Raw genomic sequence first — 23,563 nt, 5'->3', positions numbered from 1 at the left:
CAGCTTGTACCTGCCAGCTATCCTCATTACTCAGATTGTCCGGTGAAACTCTGACCTCGATCCAGAGAGGGGAGGGATGTTGCTGCTCGTCGAGCCGAGCTGTGACCACCTCACTACTGTCTCGCTCCCTTCCCATATCCACCCCCTGAACTTTTAAAATAACCACTATTATGTGCTGACATTAAACTTAAATAGTTCACTAAAAGCGCCCTTCGTCTCGGGTGGGGTTGGGGGTGTCAGTGATTTCGAAAAGCTGTTCGAGGTGAGGGTGTTTTGTCCTCTGGGAGCTGTTACAAGGCTGCCCACTCTTGCTCACAAGCAGGATGCCCCCTGAGCTGGTTCATCTAAGAGCTTAAAAGCGGCGACCAACCCCAGAGCTTTATTAATAAAATAGATTACAACATTTTTGAATATCCCATCCCTGTCCTTTTAAAGTAACACTACAGTGCTTAGAAGCATTGGCATAGCCAATAGGTCTCGACTTTGGGACCTTATAAGTATTTAGTTATGCAGCAGGTCCCAAAGGCAAGACCTATTGGCTATGACAATGCTTGTTATTTTTACCATTTTTTTCATTCACTTGGGTTCCTGTGACTACCACTCCCATGTGAAGTCTGGATGCGGGTCTGCTCATTTTCACAGCATGCCCTTGCCCTTTTCTAATCTCCACATTGGTTCCATTTCATGAATTTAATTTCGGCAACCCTGAAGCGACTGGAGTTTCACATGCTTAGCTTAAGATATGTGGGGCATTCACACACCCTTCTTTTCTCGCACAGATCAAGGTCAGTTCATTCACTTTCTTAACCTGTATATTTCCGGAGTTGACACAATTTTCTTCCAAGATGTGGGCAATCAAAAACCCCTTTCTTCTCGGCTGTCACTTCGTGATTTTGCCCTTTTTTAACCTCAAAGGCACTGGAGACACACCGCGGCTTATTAGCATGTTCCCTCACACGCTGAGCTTTACCCTTGGGGCCTGCACACATCCTTAACTCCTTTAACGCTTGGGCTTCCATTTACCAAACTTTCACAACACTTTTTGGCAGTAGGTCTAATTCCCAATTAACTTACTGAGCCTATTCACTAATCACAAGGCATACTCCTTTCTTCACAGTGTCTTTCATGAATCACATATGCCTGGGCACCTTTTAGACACATTGTGGACTATGGCCTAATATACGTCTGATAACCAGTCTTTTACTTTGGCAGCAACCAAACAGTGCCCTTACCGTCCCCTGATGTGATTTATTCCAATCATCAACTGGGTAAATATTTTTCCTTTTAAGCTATCTATGACTTTTAGGAGTCACCATGCCAGCTGCCATTCTAACCTTCTCCACCCATCCCCTTTCATAGAATCCAACCTATGGTGGATGAATCCTTAAAGATCTCCATTGGTATCCATTACCGTCTTTCTGGTAGGTTCCTCTGCCACCTGCCCTGCTCAGTTCTCCACATGTTGAACACACCATACTCATGAATTCCTTCCTTACCTGTGCAGGCTGTTCTCGTGTCCCCTTTGTCCTGAGGAAGACCCGCCGTGACAACATTTCCAATCACGCACTCTTCTGGGTCAAAACGTCGACGTGCTTGTCCAAATCCATACCCTATTCTCTCCACTCCACGTGAAAGGCAAACTAAGTCCCAGTTCGACTGGAGATTCTTAGGGACGGATGTTTTCGGAATGAACATTTTTAGAAACAATTTGTACAGCACTGTATATATTTCACTCACGTCCTGAACTTTTTTTGCACTTTATCACTGAATAACCCTTGCGCCGTTTTTTTCAAAAAGACTTGTTGATTGCTTGTGACAGCCTTACTTAGTCATTTCTACATCACTAAAAAATGTTTAAAAAAATTGAAGGAATTCACAAAGTTGAATCCGGAGTGCATCCGCTAGAGGGAGCCAGCGAACAACGACAGCATCGGAAAGCGGTTTCAGAATTCAGAACGCCGCGGTTGAGCGAGACGCCGCCGCCGCTGCTGGAGCCGATGCCGATGCGGTAGCAACTTCGATTATTCTCCATTATTCACCAAACAGCTGTGGATTGCCCTCGCCGCGGAGCCACTGAGGGAAAACGGCCGCGGGAGCGCAAGCCTGGGTCCCTTACTGCCTACTGCCTTCCCATCCTCTTTGCCTTACTTTGCCTTCCCTGTGCCTGTACCTGAGCGAGTGAGTTCGGTTGCACTGCTGGGGAGGAGCAGAAAAACAGGTGTGCAGCGTCAAGAAACTCTACACGGCCGAGGCTTTGGGAGCTGGGAGCTGTGCATTGAGATGCTAGAGAGGCATTGAAAGGCGTAGCAGGTCGAGGGGGAAACCATCGCTGGGGGCCAGCAGAGACACCAGCGGAGACACCCGGGTAGGTCCGAGGAGGCGAAGGTTGCGCCATTCCTTGCTGTTTCACTATGTATCTGATTACTTGATTACCTGACTTCCTGACTGCCTGAGCTTACCGAAGCGCTTGTCCGAGCGCAACGACCGGAATACAAGCTGAACTCGGAAAAGTATTCCTCTCGACGGAGGAGTGCGCAAAAATTTCTCTCTGATGTGGAGTCAACATTACATTTTAAACAATTAACTTTGCCTAACCTTTCTCTCTTGAGGCCGGTGTCACTGACGGGCTTGGGAGTACAAGGGGTACTGGGCACTTAGACTGTCTTTCTTTAGTATTAGGTCTGACCAGACCGGACCCTGAGCAAAGCGGGGGCTCTGGGTAGAGAAATTTGCAGATCTGAAGGACATTACTTTCATTAACCATCAGACAGATTTGTGGAAATAAAAATTAATAAATAAAAATTAAATCTACAACTACATCGCACCCAACGTTAACGTCAACACCATGAGATCTGGGAAAATAAGAACTGTGGGTTCAACATCAAAATGTGCTAAAAAATTGCAGCAACCTATCGTGATGAAAAATTCAAAAACCAACGCTCCCGGTCATTCCCAGTCCCTTATATCCCCTATTGCGCGGATGTTTGAGAAGTCTGGCAAAATACCGGACAAATTTCAATTTTTGAAGGATCCTGCGGGAAGCATCTGGACAATGAGCTCTGAAACTAATATTGAGAAACTCCAGACTCCTATGAAACCTACTAATAGTAATATCGATTCTTTAAACCCTATGGAAACCGTGAAACAAAATGAAAAAGTGGAGCTACTAGAACAAAACTGGAACTACAATAAATTTGAGAAAACAAATCTAGATATTGGAGAGACTGGTGAATGCTTACAGCGGAAAGTACAGGAAGAACCTCCAAAAGAGATGCTAAATTGTAACCTAACATCGAAGAATGAAAACAATTCCCTTGTAACACCTAACTCGGAAACTTGCCCACTTAATAACCCTTACTCTTATTCCATGGCAGGAAGCCAGGAAATTTGTCAGGATAGGATTGAAGATGCATTTCAAAGGATCCCCTTGGAAGTAAAAGTTGATGTAAAGAAAAACTCGGTTCTAATTGCTGAAGAAACTGAAACACTCCCTAAACACCATGGGGAGCATTACTTGAGTGTCAAAGACTCCAACACTCCTAAGGAAATAAAAAAGGAAAGCAATATGCAAGGGGCAAAAACAGAGGGTTTACAGGGAATTAACAAACAGGAGATAATGAAACCCTGGGATATTTTCTAGCAAACATCGACCCTTACGTTAGAAGCTCTTCATTATCAATCGAACAAAATGGACATACAGATTGACCTTTTAAAAATGATGGCTACGAATGTAGCGGGAATTGATAACAAACTGGCTCAACTAAATGATCTTATAATCGGGGCACAAAGGGAAAATGAATCATGTACCTCTGATTCTATCTAGTTTCCAATCATGGATAAGTTATCAGCTCTACCAGCAGTTTTAACTACCATAATAGAAGACACAAAAAGAAAGATTCGATCCAGTATGATCAATCCGGTAATAATCCCAGAAAGCACCAAGGGAACGCAAGAAACATCACCTGAGTTGGGAACTGATATCCTCATAGAGAAAGATCCACATAAGCCAGTAAATCAGCCCTGTAATAAAACCAATTTACAGACACAGCAGGCTAACGATTTAATGCACAATGATTATATGTGCGAGACTTCAATTAAAGTGGATAAAATGGACTCTAACCAGAGCGACACTGACTCAGATGGTTTTATGAAGATGTCAAAACGTCAAAAGAAACTCCGTAAAGCACGAAAAAATGAGAAAACAAAGCTGAGTAATACAAACAACAAAGTTGAGGAAGAAGCGTTACCTATTACAGAAAACACTAATAACATGAAACAAAATGTCAAATCCTTCCCTATTTTTGAAAAATTATCAAAAGGCCTAAATATAACAAAATTTGAAATAACAAAACTTGGTAAAAAAAGCGTTCATATGCCAGTAGGCGAGGACAAAGTAACATTGGAAATGCAAGAGAAGAATGGGAAACATAAACATCTGCAAACAATAACGAATGGGGAGGTTGATCAAAGCAGTGAGGAAAAAGAACCTTTCGCTAACAAATTGGATAAAAGAACTGAAATTAAATCAAGAGTCACTATGGATGCAATGATCCCTCAATATAAGGTGGGCTACGAGGAAGACACAAAAAAAGAAATGGCTCCCATAGTACGGAGGATAGAAAATAGCCCTGAAATACCTAATGAGTGGGTCAATCTGCATATCAAAAGCATGGATGGGAATAAAACAATCAGCTTGCAAACGAATCAATCAGAGCAAAAGGACCAAATCAGTCAACATACCCCAAAAAATGCTGAGAAACTTATATTTGCACCAGAATTCCAATCTAGAGGTAAACAAGATATACTCAACCGAGGGAATCTACTCCGACTCTTTAAATTCATACCCTCACTGAATAATATTGTAAGTGAAGACATTATCTCTGTACAATTTATTGAGGATGAACTGAGTACTCAAACTCCAACTTTAATCTCATTAACATCATTATCTTTAGTTGATCAGATAATGAAGGAGCAGCAAACATTCAAGTCATGGGGTATAATACTAACAAAACAACCCCCAGAGGTCTACCCCACTCCCTTTATAGATGCGGTCAATCTACCAAAACAAAAAATACTAAGGTCTAAGTTTACCTCAGTATTAAAAAACGCACTAGGTAGATCCCCGGAAAAAAAGGTATACCCAAACATGCGAAGTAAGGGAGAATCAAACCTTGAAATGAAAGAAAAATTGATTAATATGGCACTCCATAGTAACCATACACAATGATATGGCCCTTTAAATCCTATAGGACCTATCACTAAAGATAAAGAGACAATAGAAATATGTTCATGGAACATTAATGGTTTGAGGGGGAAAATACGCAATGCGGGTATAGACTCAATACCTGGACATCCAGAAATAGTAGTTCTGCAGTAAACATGGGAACTTAAACCATTTATGTTACATGGCTACGCCGGATACTATAAGAATGCAACGAAAGAGCAAAGGTTCGGGCGAGCATGTGCTGGGCAGGCAATATTCATCTCCAATGCGTTGCGCATTGACCATGAACAAGTGGAGACAGATGATCCGACTATTCTGATGGTTAAACTCAGTTTTAAAACAAAAATTCAAAATGTTAGAACTATATATCTGATCTCTGTTTACATACTGCCCACAAACAAAAGTAGGGAGACAGTTTGTGGAACCCTGAATGCCGTTCTAATAGACAAAATCCTGAATGACCCAATAGCGGATTTTTTGGTCACCGGGGACTTTAACCTCAATTTAATGTCTTCTCATATTAGAGATGAGACTACGCTTATCCAAAACCTACAATGGTTAATTCCTGAGCAGGATATAGGGAAGGCGACCACCTCCAATAGTAATCAAATAGGACTGACCTTCTTAAAGGACATGGAAGCTTTGGGCCTTCGACTACTAAACGGAAGAGTAAAACCAGATGTTCCACCCAAATACAGCTACTATGGTGTGAGAAGTTGGCCTGGCATATGCTGTTCCTAGTTATAGGGACACCTTGCACCAGTCCAATTCGACTCCTATTGATGGTAGGTTTAAGACAACCTTTAAAGAAGCTATCCTAGTGGTAGCTGTGGAGAGCAGCCTTCAGGCTAAGTCTTGAAGGAGTGTTAAGCTTATTGTTTTACCATAATAACCTCTTGAATAACCAAATGAAAGAGTAGCCCACACAGGTATATATATAAAATATATGTATTTATTCTAGACAGAATCCCACAGTCACTTTATGTGGCTAGTGGCAAAGTTACACTTCAAACAAGCATTTATAAACACAATAAATAGCACAGAAATCAATGGGCCCCAGGGGGGGACCAAACCATATACTAAAATAGTGGTATAAGAACCACGACAATTCTACAGGCAATGCCTAGGGCATTCAGGATCGCTGGCCCCTTAAGAATCCACCCACAGTTAAGAGGAAGGGGACCCACGGGAGGCGTGTGCAGTGCGAGAAGTTGCTGTCGGGATCGCAATGTTAGCCTATGGAGAATGTCGCGGTTGAATAATTAAGGTTTAAGGACACTTCTAACAACAGTACAAAGTTAAGGCTTGAGACTTAAGGCTTTGGAGAGCCCACCACCACGGAAGTACCGAAGTACCACTGTTACCTGCCCCAGGGAAGCCGGGTGCATAGGTCGATTCTGGTGTCGGGTCGCGGGCTGATTTTCTATGGAAAAGGAGTCCAAACTGCTGCTAGCTGGAAGTGTCGCTGAAGTCGTGAAGATTAAAGTTGAAGAAAAGACAAAGATGAACCTGAAAGCAGAGGGGACAGAGTCTGGGTCACAGCACAGTGACCAGGGAGCTCACAGGAAGGAGCTCGTGGATGTCGGGTGCTTCAGGTGTGGAAGGTACAGCTGGGCTCTGCAGTCACGGGCTCCGGGAGGCTTCAAGGAAGGCCAGCTTCTGGAGGGCGACTGTCCCACGTCGGCTGAGGGTCGCTGCGGTGTTAGTGTCCCGATTGGATCCACTAAGCATTGGCAACCGCAACCCACGCAAGATGAACAAAGCAGCTGCTGGTGCAGACCCACGTGGTCTGAGGGTGCTCTCCTTTGCAGGGAGCGTAGAGCAGGCCTGGAGCAACCAGGGGAACTCTTAGAAAAGAAGATTGTCCTCCGTCAGGGCCCACAAGTCGAGGGACAAGGGACCGCGGAAGGCAGCAAAATGGAGTGCGTAAAAGGGCTCCCACGGGCCACCGGAGCGGGCCAGGGAGCTGAGGGTCGGCACAAATGCTGCTTGAAGGTTGGCTCAAGAATGGGCCAAAGCACAACTTCCCCACTGGTCGGGGTCGTGTGCTGGACAAGAGGTGGCCGGTGTCTCGGGGTATGCGGGGATCTCGACACCCACGTGGTCCAGGGTGCTCAGACTTGCTGGGCTCACTCACAGGACGCTGGGATGCACTGGAGACCCACCTCGAGGTTGCTGGAAGGCGTCGAAGGTCGTGAGAGCAACGAAGTTCCAACCGGGTATCTTGTAGTCTTTTAGGTGCCTGCCAAGCAGGGGGATAACTCCTTTATCCCAAGGGAGATTTCTTCAGTCAGCTGGGCAGCAGCTCGTCGAAGGTCAGTTCTGTGAAGTCCTGTCCGAATCTAAGGCTCTAGGGCAAAGTTATTCCCATATATCCCCAAGATTAGGGGATGGTCCAAAATAGAGCCTACCAATCAGAGTCGAGGCGGGAAAGGGTGGCTACACCCACTCCCCTTTGTGTGTTTCCCGCCTGGGCGAGGGGCAGGATGCCCCTGAACCGGTTCCAGGCGGTGTATGCAGAATTGGGGCTCTGCAGCTGCCTACGTGCAACTCTGAAAGGACATTTGGTGCACCCACCCTGTTCCAATCCACATATCCTGTCTGGGGAGGTGCTGGCACCTCCCTGCCACAGGAGCCCTATTGTCCAGATGGCGAGGCTGGGGTTTTCCCCAGCAACAGCCAGCCAGAGTCGTGTAGGTGGCGAACAGTAGCCATTTTGTGGTACATGTGCACTTTTAAATTGGTTTCCAAATTCTACCGCTTTTCCCATATCACCCTCCTAGCAAGGGGGAATCGTGCCCCCATGCCCATGGCTGGACTGGGGGTATGATTCCTTCATGTTTGACACCAAACACGATATGGTTCTGTGTAGCCACTCCTAAGTTACAGCGATGACGCAATAACTTATAATGCGGTTAAGAGTATAGGGTATGGCTACACTACAAACAACCCAGTAACGTTTTTACGAAGGTTGCAGAGAGGTCCTACTCACGTAGGGGTCCCCCCTCACACATACCTCAGGACCCAGCCCTGTAGGATTACCAGGGCCTGCCATAGGGGTGACCTATGAGAGTATATGTGTTGTATGGTATGGGACATAGGGTACCTACATCCCTGTAAGGGGTGCTAGCACCACCTTACCCAGGCTACAGTAGTGGCCTGGTGGTGTCAGTTTGGGTGGCTATCCCAGGGTGGCACAATAAGTGCTGCAGCCCTGGTAGGCCTACTGGGGGACCCATGCCCTGGGTACCTAGGGTACCATCTACAAGGGACTGGTAGGGCATGCCCAGCATCCAATTATGTTTGTACCTAGAGTACTCACAACAGTTTTAGGGAGAAAGCAGATAGGCTGGGGTCCTGGTTAGCAGGATCCCAGCCAGACTAGTCAAAAACCACTTAAATACTAGGCAAAAAGTTGGGGGCAACCATTAGTCAGATTCCACTCTCCTACATATGGTCATAAGGGAAATTCCAGGATTAACTACACAATGACAACAGTTTGTATGTTCCAAGACATCATTTCATATCGACTAACAAAGATAAACGAAAGTGATCATGCTCAGCAGTCAATCCTAATGGATATTGGAGTAACGACGAAAAAGACCTACCGGACCGTTAAAGGGCATATTGGTACTATTAATTACAAAAAAACTGATTTGGAACATGGAAAATAAAGATGAAATAAAGGAACAACTAGAAATAATCCTAGATAAAACCTTGAAAGAGACTTCATCAAAAACTGCGATAGAGCAATGGGAAAAATTGATCGGAATCCTAACTAAAACGGAAGACCAATTAAGACCAAATAGGCCAAATTACAGGAGGGAAAATAAAAAGGAAAACGAAGTTACTTTGAATATGCCATTAACAATAAGAGCACTAAAGAAAGAACGAAATAGGATTGTCAGAAGAGCCAATAAAACAGGGAGAAATGCGGTATACAAGGAAAAACTAAAGTCTTTAAACCAGAATTTGAAAAAACTAATATGGGGTGAGAAAAGTAAAGCAGAACAAGCAATTTGGGCAAAAATATTTCACGCCAGTAAGCAAAAGAACTCAAGGGACTTTTGGATTATAATCAACGGCCTTGCAAGACCTCATAAGCAACTAGTCTCATCACCCCTGTCTGAGCAGGAATGGGACAAGTACCTGAGGAGGCATCTGAATCAAGAGTCTGTGTATACAACCCCAATAGAAATGCAACAGGGGCACAAAACACTCAATGTAAACACCACTTTTTATCATAGCAGTAAGACAGACTCATTCATAGATATAGACAAAGAAGTGATAATCAAACTGATAAAACAACAGAAGAACGGCACGCCGGGCCCAAATGGGCTTCCGTTTGCCCTCCTCAAAGAAAAACCAGAATTATGGGCACCCATCTTAGCAAAGTTATACTTAAAAGTTGCTCGGACAGGAACGGTACCCAAGTCATGGCGCGTCTCTCTAATAAGCCCCATTTTTAAAAAAGGTGACTGGGCTCGGCCTGAAAATTACAGACTGATCACATTGCAAGATACTGATGCTAAGCTTTTTGCCAGAATAATACTTACGAAATTAACAGAATGGCAGAAGGAAGAAAAAATAATGCCCGTAAACCAAACAGGCTTTATTCAAGGATTAGGTACTACTACCAACATAATGATTCTTGCACTTTTAATTGACAAGTCTCTCCGGTCAAAAAAACCTTTGTATCTTTGTTTTATAGATTTTAAATCGGCGTTTGACTGTGTCAACCGAAAACTCCTTTGGAAAAAATTAGAAAAAATGGGAATTCCAACTCCACTCCTTAGGTTAATCTGCCTTTTATACTCAGAGACATGGGCGAGCGTGAGGATGGGGGATGGTCGTACTTTATCGAGGGAGATCCCAGCTAATGAAGGCCTGAAGCAAGGCTGTGTGCTAGCTCCCCTTCTTTTTAATCTGTTTCTTGCTGACCTACCTCTAATCTTAGATAAAGAAAATGCACATCCTCCGAAACTGGCTGAAATGAGGCTCACGAATCTGATGTATGCTGACGATGTCATTTTGATGAGCCACACAAAAGTGGGATTACAGCGATTAATTAGAAGGACTTATATATATTCAAATGAGAATGGGATGGTTATAAACGAGACCAAAACTAAAATTATGGTAGTTGCCAAAAATGGTAGGCTTAAATACAAAAGCCGCTGGTTTATGGAAAACATAGAACTGGAACAAGTCGAGGTCTATAGATACCTCGGTGTACTATTTGATGGAAAGGGCACCTACCAGCAACACATCAAAGAGTCGCAAAGAAAAGCTAACACATTAACTTCAGCTTTTAGAACTATCCAGAAGTCTTTACCCACCCTGACCTATGGCCCCATTCTAAGTATAGTCGGTGCAAAACTATTACCCGCGATTACATATGGCAGCGAAGCGGTGATGGGTAATGACAGCGTCAATTTTAACAAAGCCATAACCAGAGTCTATAGAGCGCTTTTTCACCTCCCAGCGAATGCGTCTCCTTCGTAAATAAGGTTGGAGTTTGGCCTTACCAATCAAGAGTTTGCAAGGCAAGGACATTTTATAAAAATCTGGAATCGAATAAAAACTGATCAACATAACGAGATTTCCCAGCTCTTATGGTCAGAAATTCTAAGGGACACTAACTCCGCGGCTGCTGGCTATCTTAGTGAGGCAATTAAAGTATTTGGAATTACATCAATATGGGAGATGAACACAACTAAGTTATCATTTAAGAAAATTATTAATAAAACTGCAGCCCACCTATCGGTCATAAAGGATAAGGCCATTCTTACAAAGAGAAATCATGCATGGATGGTAGTAAACGGATATAAAAAGGAGATCCAAAAATACTTGACGACCCCGTGGACAGAAAAAAATAAGCAAGTTCTCCTTAAATCGAGATTTGGATCTATGCCTGGGTTATGTCATCTTCCACCATGGGAATTTCAAGAAACCAAAACAAAATGTAGACTGTGTAAGTGGGGAGAGGAAGACATTTCTCATTTACTTTGTATTTGTCCCGAACTACTACAAGAAAGAAAAAGACTGCTTAAGGCCCATTTCAATTCACGCAGCATACGGTCCTGCAGGCATGCGGTGATCAAATGTATGGTTCCGGACGATATTATTTTAAATGTTTCTTTTGTAAAGTTCCTAATTTTAGTTAAAAAGAAACTCGGTAAGGCATCTATTGCAAATATTTAATTGTTTAAGTCAGTTCATGTAATGCAATTTTATGTGACTTTATACTAAGAATATAATTTTTAATTTTTTGCTTTCCTTTAATATTTTCCTTTTATGTTTTTGTACTGTTGTAAGATTTTAAATAATCAATACAATAAATTACTTTGACTTTGAGACAGATTGCCCCCCATGCTCCACCAAGATAGATCCGCTGCAGCTTCTCTGGAGATCTTGATCGACTCCCTGAGATCTCCGTTGTGCTGATACCACTGCCTGCGGAGGCACCACTGGAGCGCCCTCTTGTGCCAGCGTGCATGGTTGACCAACAGAATGCAGGAGGCGAACAGACCGAGCAGACGAAGGACTTTCAGAACTGGAACAACCGCTCCATTGTGGAATAAAGGGATCATCTCCTGAATGTCGAGAATTCTTTGAGGAGGAGGAAATGCTAGACACACAGTAGTGTCCAGTACCACGCCTATGAACAGGTTGCGTTGAGAGGGCACCAGGTGAGATTTGGGCACATTGATTGAAAAACCCAAGTCGAATAACAGCTGAGATGTTACCTGCAGATGATGTTGCACCATCTCTGGGGACTCCGCTTTCAGAAGCCAGTCGTCCAGGTAGGGAAAAACTGGAACCCCGACCTCCTGAGATGAGCAGCCACCACTGCCATCACCTTCGTGAAGACTCGAGGTGCGGTAGTAAGACCAAACGGGAGGACCGCAAACTGGTAGTGCTGCGACCCAACCATAAAACGGAAATACGCATCCTGCAAGTCGAGCGACACCATCCAGTCTCCTAGCTGCAACGCTTGAAGAACCTGTGCAAGGGTCAGCATCTTGAATTTCTCCTGTTTCAGGTAAAAATTCAAGATTCTGAGGTCCAGGATCGGACGCAATCTGCCATCCTTCTTGGGAATCAGAAAATACCTGGAGTAGAATCTCTGACCCCTTTCCTGCTCTGGAACCACCTCTATCGCACCTTTTTGAAGCAAAGCAAGAACCTTCTTCTGCAGAAGAAGCAGATGGTCTTCTGAGCAAAAACCCTGGCAAGGAGCGTAAGGGGGAGGAAACTCCCGAAAGGGAAGGGCGTACCCATTCTCCACGAGGTTTAAAACCCAAAGGTCGGTCGTGACAGATTTCCAACCTCGCAGAAAGTGGGACACCCGACCCCCCATAGGTCTCACATGATCTTTGATGGGGGATCTAGGGCTGCTTTCCGGAAGCTTCATTGGGAGCAGAGGAGGCAGAAGATGAAGATGGGTTGCGTCCAGAACCTCTCCGGCCCCTTTGTCTTCCTCTATATGACCGATAGAGGGGATTCTGCTGCTGCTGTTGTTGCTGCTGCTGAGGTTGCCGGAAAGAACAAAATGAGGACCTCCCAAAACCTCTAAATTTCCTGAGACCAAATCCCTTAGCAGGAGTCTGTAATCCCAAAGATTTCGCAGTAACTCTGCTATCTTTAAATCTTTGCAAGGCGGAATCAGCCTTCTCGCCTAAAAGTTTTTCTCCATCAAATGGCAAGTCTACCAAGGTGGCCTGAACATCAGTAGAGAAGCCGGAAGAACGAAGCCAAGCTTGCCTACAAGTGGCTATCGAAGACTCCATTATTCTTGCCACAGAATCAGCCGTGTCTAGTCCCGACTGAATAACCTGCCTTGCAGCAGCCTGAGTGTCAGTGACAACCTCCATAAAAGAAGCTTTCTCTCCTTCTGGCAGTTTAGGGGCTAACAATTTCATAGAGTCCATCAGGGCATGAACGTAGCGCCCCAATAAACAAGTGGCATTGGTCTTTTTAAGCACCATGCTTCCTGAAGAAAAGATCTTTTTAGCTGCTTGATCAGTCTTTTTAGAATCCCTATCCGCAGGAGTCTGAGGGAAGGCACCTGAAGAGCACGAAGCTTGCACCACAAAGCCTTCTGGAGAAGGGTGGGAAGAAAGAAAGCTTGGATCCCCCGGAGCCACCCTATACCTCCTTGCCACTTGTCTGGAGTCTGCAGGCAAAGAAAGTGGCTTGCGCCAAACGTCCAACACAGGCTCTAAAATAGCCTCATTAAAGGGCAACAAGGGCTCAACAATCGAAGTTGGAGAATGCAGAACTTCAGTGAGGAGGTTTGGTTTATATTCAGCAGAGGGTAACTGTAAGTCCAGCAACTCTGCGGCCTTCTTCATGACTAAATGATAGGGGGCCAGTTCTTGTGGTGGTGAAGACCTAGCCGAGGAATGCTCCCACTCCGGAGTAGTATCAAGACCGCTAGCATCCTGAATGCCTTCAAAGTCATCAGAAGATGCATCCACCTCACCTTCTTCCACTTCCTCCCTATAACGCTCCTCTTCCAAGACCCTCTGGGCCTTTCTCCTTGAACGGATCCGAGGAACCGGCGTCGGAGGCGCCGTACGCGGAATCGGTGGAACCGAACGTGGAGTCGGCGGCGGCGCTGGGCGTGGAGCCGAAGGAGTCGGCAATGGCGTCGAGGAAGGCTCCAAAGAAGGCTGATCCAGACGAAGCCGAGATGGATCACCAGACGGTGCCGGAAACTGCCACGAAGGAGCCATCGGCAAAAAGGGCATAAAGGGAGCCTGAGCATAATGCTGCGGCACTCCCAAGGTGTATGCCATAGGACCCACAGGACCAGATGGTGCGCCGGATGGGAAGGCAGCCCGTTGAAAAATCCCATACATCGCATTTAAGAAATGTGATGAATCAGCACCCGGAGTTGATCCTGAATCTGGTCGAGGAGTACCCGGAACCGGAGTCGAAGTGTCCTCAACAGGCGCCGCAGGATCAGCTGGTCCTGGAGAAGGCTCTTTCTCCTGTTCCTGTTCGGCGTCAGAAGCAGAAGACTCCACCGGCGCCGGTGACTGCGCCGGAGACTGCGCCGGGGACCGCGCCGGTGACTGCGCCGGAGACTGCGCCGAGGACCGCGCCGGAGTCCGCTTCGGCGAAGGTGACCTCTCTGGAGACCTCCGAGGAGATGGAGAAGGAGATATAACATCCTTGCTTCGACGTCGAGGCGACGGCGATCTCGAAGCCTTACTCCGCGAGGACCGGCGCCGAGAGCTATGTTTCCTCTTCTTGTGATGTTTCTTCGACTTTGAAGAATGCGAAGTAGACGACTCCGGCCTCTATTTCTCATTCTTCCTACCTCTTCTTTCCTTCTTTGCCTTGGCCATGAAGAGTTTCGCCTCTCTCTCCTTCAGGGCCTTTGGGTTCATTTTTCTGCAGCTGGAACAGTCGTCCACATCGTGATCTGAGGAAAGACACCACAAACAATCCTCATGGGGGTCAGTCATTTACATGTGGCCCCAACATTCCCTACAAGGTTTAAAACCCGACTTCCTCGTCGAAGACATAGCTCTTCCAAAAACAGTAACTCACTACAAGACTACAAAGTAGCAGGAGAGTGCTGGAAAACCGTTACGCGTCGACAGCGCGGAAAAAAGGGAACTGACGTCATCACGCCGACGTGGCTCTCTTATGGCTCCGGTGATGTCATACGGAGTCGCGAGCGGAGCCGAGGTATTATGACGTCCACGTCGGCGTAGAGAGCTGGGGAAAAAAGTTCCGTGGAATGCTGGCGCAGGGGATATTCACAAGGTGAGGAATCCACTGGCAGATGTATCCATCAGAAAGGTTGTGCACTGGTGCCGAGCCGGAATCCATCGGCGCCGCAGGTGTAAAGTCTGAAAGGCTATGCACCAGTGTCGATAAAGATAAGAGCCTAACTGCAGTCAAGGGTGAACCCGCCAGCGTGGATACGGTCAAGGGCCTGATGGTGCTCCAGGGAAAGGTGAAGACTCAAAGATGGCATGGAGAGAACAATAATAATCTCTCTTTTGGGCCAGAGTCGCCCTGGCTCCAGGAAAGGCAGGGAGATGCGGGAGGGACTCTTGCATGGAGTCCTCAGCCCGAGGGAGTGAGGAGCCATGGAAAACCACATCGTGAGGTGACAAAGCCGGGGGGATGCAGTGACCTTGACTGCTTGCAACGAGACTTATAGTAGGACTTTGATGGCGACTTCAATTGCTTGTGATGAGACTTCCCAGGACATGGGGAATGTTGTCCATGGGAAAGGCTCTGTAAAGGGACCGTAGAGCAGGAAGGAGTCCGAGGTCAATGAGCTTTGAGGGTTGCGACAACCGCACAGACAGAAACTTTAGCCGTAGCTCCTGAAGCGCCTTTGGGTTCAGTCATTGACAGGTGTCTCACTCCTCGGAGTCATGGTGCTTCTCAAAGCATGGTGGTATGTGGTATACAGACAGAATGAGGGTCTGTGACCGACATCTGTCGAGGACAAGACCCACAAGGTTTAAAACCATAAGGCATAGAAAAAAGGCACACTGTTCCAGATGACAAAGGTCGTAGTAGGCCAAAAACAAAAACGCCCAGAGGAAACGCTTCTCTGGATCCACGTTGTAGCGTGGAAATGAAGAAACGGACGTCATCGCTTCGGGGAAGGGCTTATATGAATTCCGTCTGTGTCACATCTAGTGGACGACGGCGATACGAAGTCACACGATGCCCGCAACTGTTGCACAGAGGTTCTGTTGGAAAAAAAATTCTGATTCAGTCTGGCACCTGGGGAGAATTCTAAGGAATCTGCGGCTAGAGGACTCTATCAGATAGTTGTTTTTACTGACATGCAACCCTCTTCAGATCGCTCTTTGTACAGCTCTCCGATATCATGATGGTCATCATTGCGCTTTATAAAGCACCATAAATAAAACAAAATTAAAAAGTGTTTTCTTTGTGACTAAACCATCTTCTCAATAAAAAATAAAAAAAAACATAGTTCATACAGATACATTGCCTGAAGCACAGGCTCAAAATGCCAAAAAATAGAAATTCAAGGAATTTCGAAGAAAAAACTATCTGCAGAGAAATCTGTGAGCAGACTTTTGAAAGGGACTCTCTTCCACATGACAACTATGGTGAACTCCTCACTTCTTTAGCTAAACTTTGTGTCTTCATTAATGCGATGACTGGGCAATTGAGGTGAGGGTGTGTGTTCTTTTTACTTGTTTGACGGTTCTTCTGAAGCATCTTAAACAGCATTTCATACATGTATCCCATACCTTGCCCATCCATATTTTCTTATGTTGTGCTCCCTCCTGAAGGAGCCTACTATGAATATTAAGTGTCTACATTTTTCAGAGGTATCACTGACAGCTCACAGTAACTCCCCTATAAAGAAAGTTCTGATGTACTCTTCATATTGCACATTTTCAATGAATCCAGAAAAAGGCAATGCAAATGCTTGTCAATACCCACAAAGGCATGTCTTTGTGGGCATACATAACATTTGCAAATCCTACTCCCTAGACCTCGACTTGGTATTTTAGATAGAACATCATCAAATAGTGTACACACAATTTTTAGTTATATTTTACATCACAGTGATAACCTACCTCTAGAATAGGACTCCAGTTAAGGACAGAGGAGCTCATAAACACCATACCGTTCCTAGACACAGTAGCAGGTGATGCATTGTCAATGTTATGCGGCTCAAATACAATTTTACAGTTAGGTGCCATGGGGATGCGGTCTCCATTGGCCAGTGTGAGGGTTTTATTGTCATCCAATACAGAGTTCAGGTTCTCAATCCAAATAGCATCTACAGGTCCATCCAGAACTATCCACATGTGTTCTCCTGCAGGCCAAGAGAGAGCATATGCAAACATATTTAGTGAAAATGTTAAATTTTACATGTTTTTGTAAAAATACATCTAAGAATATATAAACCTGCTTCCAGGCACTACATATTTCAGGCTAGCGCGTTTGTCATAATTTCACTTTTCACTTGCTTTTAACTCCTCTAAAATAACAGAAACCCACGGAAGTTCACATCAAGGGTCTTTATCTATTCCCTCCGAGCAAAAGTTACATACATAAGGGTTTAGCTGTTTGAAAAGTATGTTTTCTATTTCTGCCTCGTAAAAAAAAAAGAAGCTTTTTTTTCCTGCACAAAGCGTTACCAGTTTGCACATGTTACACAGCCATCAAAATGGGGATCAGGATCGTTTTTAGAGCTGGGTTTTGATAGCACAGCTATCAAACAGACCTACTGCATTTAATAAACGTTGAGGGCTTTGGTTCCACCCCTTTCGACAAAGGTCTTTTTTTGAGCAGCGTGTTCAAGCCACTGGTGTGATGATATGTCAATCCTTTTTAGATCTAGCTGAGTCAGCACATGCGCTGCTCTGCGAGACATTTTGTAGGTGGGTTTTAAAAGTGCTGCTACTCCATGCTTTGGCTGGCCTAGCGCTTGCGTTCACGCGAGCAGCCGCCATCGGTCTTTCATGAGTCATTATAATCGTGGCACCCGCGCTTCACTTTTAATGTTAAAAGTAAAGCGTGGGTGCCTCGATTATAGCAAAAGATCTATTTCTTTACTTTTGCTAAAATCGCGTCACCCGCGCTTTACTTTTAACATTATAAAGTGAAGCGCGGGTGCCGCGATTATAGCAAAAGTAAAGAAATAGATGGTTTTTTCTATTTCTTTACTTTTGCTATAATCGTGGCACCCGCGCTTTACGTGCCGCGATTATAGCAAAAGTAAACATACTTATAAGATCCCAAAAGCGAGACCTATTGGCTATGCCAATGCTTGGTTTTTAATTTATATTTAAGACCTCTCCCTTTCCTATCCCAGCCCTGTGGCAAATATTTCTTATATACACAGATTAGAACCAGTCTGTCTTCAATGTGAAAAGTAAAGCTGGATATTCACAGCTAAACATTACTTCTGTAATGAGGTGATGGCAGTTCTCTTATTAAAACTGAGATAATCAAATTTGAATTGTAGTCTCCAGCAGTGATACCCCAGCCTCCATAAACGGACTTTGCCATGTTAAACTACTATTTCACTGTTTGCCTTTTATGTCATGTTTTTCATTTGAGGAGTTGGGCTGAGTGATTACATCTTGCCTAGTCTGTGGGAAAAGCATGTATTTGTGCTGCTCTACGAACTCCATTCAGAGACTGCACCACAACCGAAACTCTGAAGTAACTGTAGTCTAGTAAGAAATGTCTCCATTCTTCCTTCACAGAACAGTATATTTATGTCAAAGTACTGTGCTTCGTTCACAATGTGTTTTATAACTTGAAGCATAACTTTCTGAGTTTTAAGTGAGATACACACAGCGCCGCTCCCTAGTGTATTCTGCATCCAAACTTATATTTCAAATTACATTTTTTGTTTGGAGAGATTAGGCTGCACGTCGCTACAGCGCGTGTGGGTTTCATGCCCTGGGATTCCATTCCAGCATCTCCAAGATCTGAGAGACGTCATTGTAATTTCTCAAGAAACTGAAAGCGTGTCTATCCCCAGAGCGTCCGGCAGTCCTCTAACTTTACAACTAGTGACAGAATCTAGATCACGTTCGTAGCATCCATACGTTACGGTGTGCAAAAAATCAATTATGAGTGATAGTAAAATTCCTAGGACCTGTAAAATGAAATTAATGATACACTTTCACTTTAAGCACAGTGGGTTTCAGGAGAGTTTTTCAATGTCCAGAACCGATTATAGCAGGAGTGAAAAAAATTAAATCTCACCTTTTCCCCTTCTTGCCATTTCCAGCTTTCCCTTTTTCCTTCGGCACGCTTGTGGCCTGCTCTGCGGCTGTGACAGGAGCCTGCCTCTCAGTGTCCTACAGTTGATCAGCCCTCCCTTGTCCCTTTCTCTGTCACTTACCAAGTCCCTCACTTTTGCCTATACCCTGCCTCTGTCCACTAGTATTTAGCTCTATCCAGTAGCATCTAGTATCTGTCCTGCAGCCCTTAGCACTACATCTTCCTCACTCGTGCATAGCCTTTATCCCATCTTCGGCACTATTTCGCTATGTTTCTCTGCTGCTCTCTGCTACTCTCCTTTCGCGCTCTCTCGTTCTGTCGCCGTATCAGATTTTTTGTCCCTTCTCTGTTTCTCTATCATTCCATGCCTCTCTCTCCGTTCCACTTTCCGACGTACTCTCTCTGTTTTGCACTGGTACCTGTCCACCCCTCACTAGTTCTGATCGTACTGTTTACTTTGGTTGTTTCCATGGTAAACGGACGCTCTGAATTTGACTCGCCGAAAAGACCGAGGCCGGACTGTGACATCTGTCTTCAAAGGGTTACCCGCGGCGCCATGTTGGAGCGAAGTCGCTGTGTAAAAGTAAGACTACTGCTTCCAAACCATATGTCCTTGTCACCTTTGGACTATTTGTGACTTGCCCACTAACTATTTTTTTTCTCATGAAGAGGAGGTGCTGCCACACAAATACCGCGGCCAAGTATAAACCACTAGCTTTGGCTTGTCATACAGCTTGGAAATCCCTTCCCAAGATGGCGACGGCTTTAGGTCTGGAACGGTAATTGAATTGAAAACATTATGTGTAGCGGAACGTGATACGCTACTTTGGTCTATGAGTAGTGGTCCCGCCCCGCAGTTGTTGTTTGAGACATGCGAGCCGGCTTTAAAATAAGAGAAGCAGTTCTGTGCTCGGAAAGCCAGTGAATGCAGTTCTCATGGTTAGAAGTCGGTTCATGGCTTTGAAAGGTAAACTACGGCAGCCTCAGTTACTATTAGAAGAACAGTTAGAAGGAGATTATTTTACGTAGACACTGCTTATAAAACCCACTGGTCGTACGGGTACACCAACACACGCGCCCCTAGCCCCCCTAATCTTAGCTCGGGGGTCCGATCCTGTTTTAGGATTCTGGGTCAAACTCGGTATGCAGATTCATGGGCTAAGTTTTCGCCCAACGAACGATGTCGGGTTTTTGAGACAGTTCCCTTTTTTATGCGAGAATCTGCCTGGACATTGATATATTCTACTTTTTTTTTGTTAATGTATAACATATAACTTCATCCAGTGAATACTATTTGGTATGTTCTCATTCATTTGCTTCAAGTCTTCTTAAAATGTAATCTTTAGTGAATTTGCAACTTGTGTGTGTTTATATGTAACTCTAACCACTAGTATCTTTAGTAGACTTATGTACTTTCGACCATTTTTATGTGGTTTTAGAGTTTATCTGTTTGTATCTTTTATGTTATTTATGTACTCTGATAAAGTCCTTATGTAATGTAACTGGTTCTATTGTAAAGCGCTCAGACACCTTCGGGCAAAGTTCGCACTAAATAAAAATGCATAAATTAATCACCTGTTGTTGAAATGTGAACTTTGCTCGGGCCTTTTAAATGAAATGAAAAAACTGAAGGGGAGGCGGGGGTCTCTAAAAGGGGCGTAGCAAACCTGGTAAAGAAGTGTGGCAAACGCAATTGGGTGCGTAGCCTAAATTCAGGAGAACAATAATCACGTGCTTAAGAAATTTATAAAATAGTATTAAACAAAGGATAATAAAACAACATAAGTTATACCTATTTACGATAAGCAACAAAAACAACTCTCTTTAGAAAGCATATACAAATGGTTTTCATTACTTAGAAATCCATTGCAGACAGGGCCTGAAGGGCTGGTCTTATATGCAAGTGCACGGGACAGTTTTTTGACCGTCTGGTGGGCTGGTTTTTAGGTCTCGCTGAGCCAGGGCATGCGCTGCTCTGCGAGACATTTAGTGTACGGGTTTTCATAGTGCTGCCACAGGCTTTTGGTGGCCTAAAGCTTGCGTGCACGTGAGCGTGCACACGCGCAGCCGCAACTCCCGCTTCTCTTGATCGCGATCACTTTCACTGGCCGCGCGTCTGTCACTTTCACGGACGCGCGGCCAATGCTTGTCTCCGTTCTTTGCTGCTTCCCAAAACCCTTTCTCCCCTTTTCCTTCTATCCTCCACTTTCTGACCCCTAAGTGCCCATTGCTTCTGCCCTCTTCCTCTTGTCTCTTCCTTTTCTCCCTCTCTCCTAACACTGCTCCCTACGATCTCCCGTCCTTCCACCGCACGTCTCCTTGACTTATCTCTTCTCCTGCTCAGCCTTTTCCTCTCTCTTTCTAGCTCTCCTCCTTCCCCGACACCTCCAAAGTCTTTCCTCTCCTCTCTCCAGAAGTTTGCTCAAGTGCTGGCTGTTCCAAGCCCTGGCCTTGGAGCCCTGCAGTGGAAGAACTTTCTGTTGTGCGGGGGGTCCTCTTGGCTTTTCCATGCCACTTGCCGACCCCACCCATCCCCTCCCACATCCTTTCATTCCTTCGCCCTGAGACGATGAATGACTCACAGTGAGAGGGGCGACTACTCGTATTCGAGTTTTCAGTCACAGACCAGCTTCTGTGTGTGTTGAGTATTATGTTTTGTGGGTTTCATATTTTATGTGTGTTTTTCTGTATTCTCTGTCGCCGTGAATGATTAATTGTAGGCGCTACCTTTGTATAGGTTTATATTCGCTGTTCGTGTGTTTAGTTTTTATGAGCCTGCCTGCCTGTAGATTTACCTTATGACACTATCTATTTATTTGGGGTTTTATGTAGCATGGAACCTGTTATATAAGATATAATAGCGCTTTACATACAGAAAGAGCAGAGGCAGTTAAGAATGTTACAAGACGGTGTGTCCTGGCATCCAATCAATAATTATAAGGGGGATGATAAATTGAATATAGGTGATTCGTATTTCCAGCTGAAAGGATTTGAGCTGGGGAATATATTTATTATAAACGAGGCATTGAAGGTCTTATGACCCACATACGCTTAATTTACAAACTCCCAACAGCTGGGATGAGCAGTTTGCATTTCTGAGAATTTCTTCTTCTGTCTGAACTTGACCCACTTAAGTATACTGGATGTGTGACCTTGTCATGGCCCTGGGTAACCTACATTTCATATGGTAGGATCCTGTGAGAGGACTTCCTGTTTCAGAGAAGGTCATGTGTGTATTCCCCTACCCCCCTCACTGTTTGCCTAATTATTATGTTTTTGCTTATATCTTTTTTTTTTGCTTCGTTACATCATGCTATGTAATGCAACCTTTATCTCCTGTGTATTTGTAAAGCGCTCCGATACCCACGGGTCAAGCTAGCACAAGATAAAACTTTTAAAATAAATACCCTCTTCTAGATTTCAGTGACTGGCCTATTGAGGTGTTACTCATGACAACTAGTCTATTCTTGAGAGATGCTTGTTTTGGGTCATGGCAACAAAATGTTTATTGATTAGCAGTTGTTTCATACTTGTTATAAGGCTTTAATAATGATGAGCTCTGGGGCGGAGGAGATATGGACGACACAATGTTTCTAGTCCTACGCATGAACAGAACATTGTTTTTAGGATTGATAGCTCCATGGGTTCAGTTGAAAAACACAGACTACAATTCCCAGAATGCCCAACATTGCAAACGAGGTGTCCTCAGAATATGATGTGTACGGTAACCCGAGTGTAATACTGTGTATGACTCTTACTAGGGTCAATGACGTGTCTAGCTTTGAATTCTGGTATGTGCAGTAACCCGAGCTAGCTTATATATCATAATTCTGAGTCATGTGGACTTCCCCCCTTTGAGGAGTTAATCAAATGTACGAAAAAGCATACCCCTGTAATTTTTTCCAGGTATATTTGGACAGGTCAAATGTGCCAGAATTTAGTGGGGGGGAAATGCGTGTTAATTACCAGTAAGCACTACAATCTACATCTCTAGCCCTATTTTTTAGGGTGGAGGCACTTGTTGGCATTATTTACTCACTTGGTAATTTCCAAAGCCCTTGTTTGACAGAATTTACTACGTGTGGGGCCTACGTTTGCTGGTATGTGTAGCTCTATTGTGTGCTGGTGTTTGTGGCTTTACATGCATGATTCATGGTGGGTGGGTGGTTCTTGTGTGTGACTCTTGTGTTGTGTGTACCTATTGTTTGTGTTGGTATTTGTGGATTTTGGATATGTGTATTTTTTTGTGTTAATGTGTCAGGCTCTTGAGTTTACTTTTGAGTATGACTTATTTTGGTGTCTTTTTCTGCTAAGTGTGTATGTGTGCTCTTGAACATGTATTAGTCTTGTGAATGAGCAGATGTTCAAGTGCCTGTGTGTCTTTCAAGTTTGCCTGTCTCATGTATGACTGTAGATGTGTGCCATGTTCATGCTTTGCTCTGGGGATTTTGTGTATGTGTGTGCCAGGCTCCTTTCGATGCTGATGTGGATGTGTGGCTCTTGCATTTGTGTGCAAAAGTTTCTGTGTGGCTTCTCTGTGTTGAGATGTGGCTCTTTGTGTGTGTCCGCCTCGTGTATGTA

At 44.6% G+C, this 23,563-nt stretch overlaps 1 protein-coding gene across 1 annotated transcript in view; it reads right to left on the bottom strand.

The window, feature by feature from the left end:
• DNAH5 (dynein axonemal heavy chain 5) overlaps window positions 1-23,563 on the bottom strand; it is a 5,853,083-nt gene that overhangs the window by 2,481,706 nt on the left and 3,347,814 nt on the right. Inside the window, exon 43 of the mRNA XM_085606747.1 lies at window positions 16,816-17,057. Coding sequence (XP_085462873.1) covers window positions 16,816-17,057 — 242 coding nt within the window. The remainder of the gene's footprint in view (window positions 1-16,815; window positions 17,058-23,563) is intronic.

This window comes from Triturus cristatus, chromosome 5_2 (assembly GCF_964204655.1).
Source record: "Triturus cristatus chromosome 5_2, aTriCri1.1, whole genome shotgun sequence".
In the NCBI taxonomy this organism is placed as follows: Eukaryota; Metazoa; Chordata; class Amphibia; order Caudata; family Salamandridae; genus Triturus; species Triturus cristatus.
Note: the sequence above shows the minus strand (reverse complement) of the source record. Positions and strands in the feature narration are given on the sequence as shown.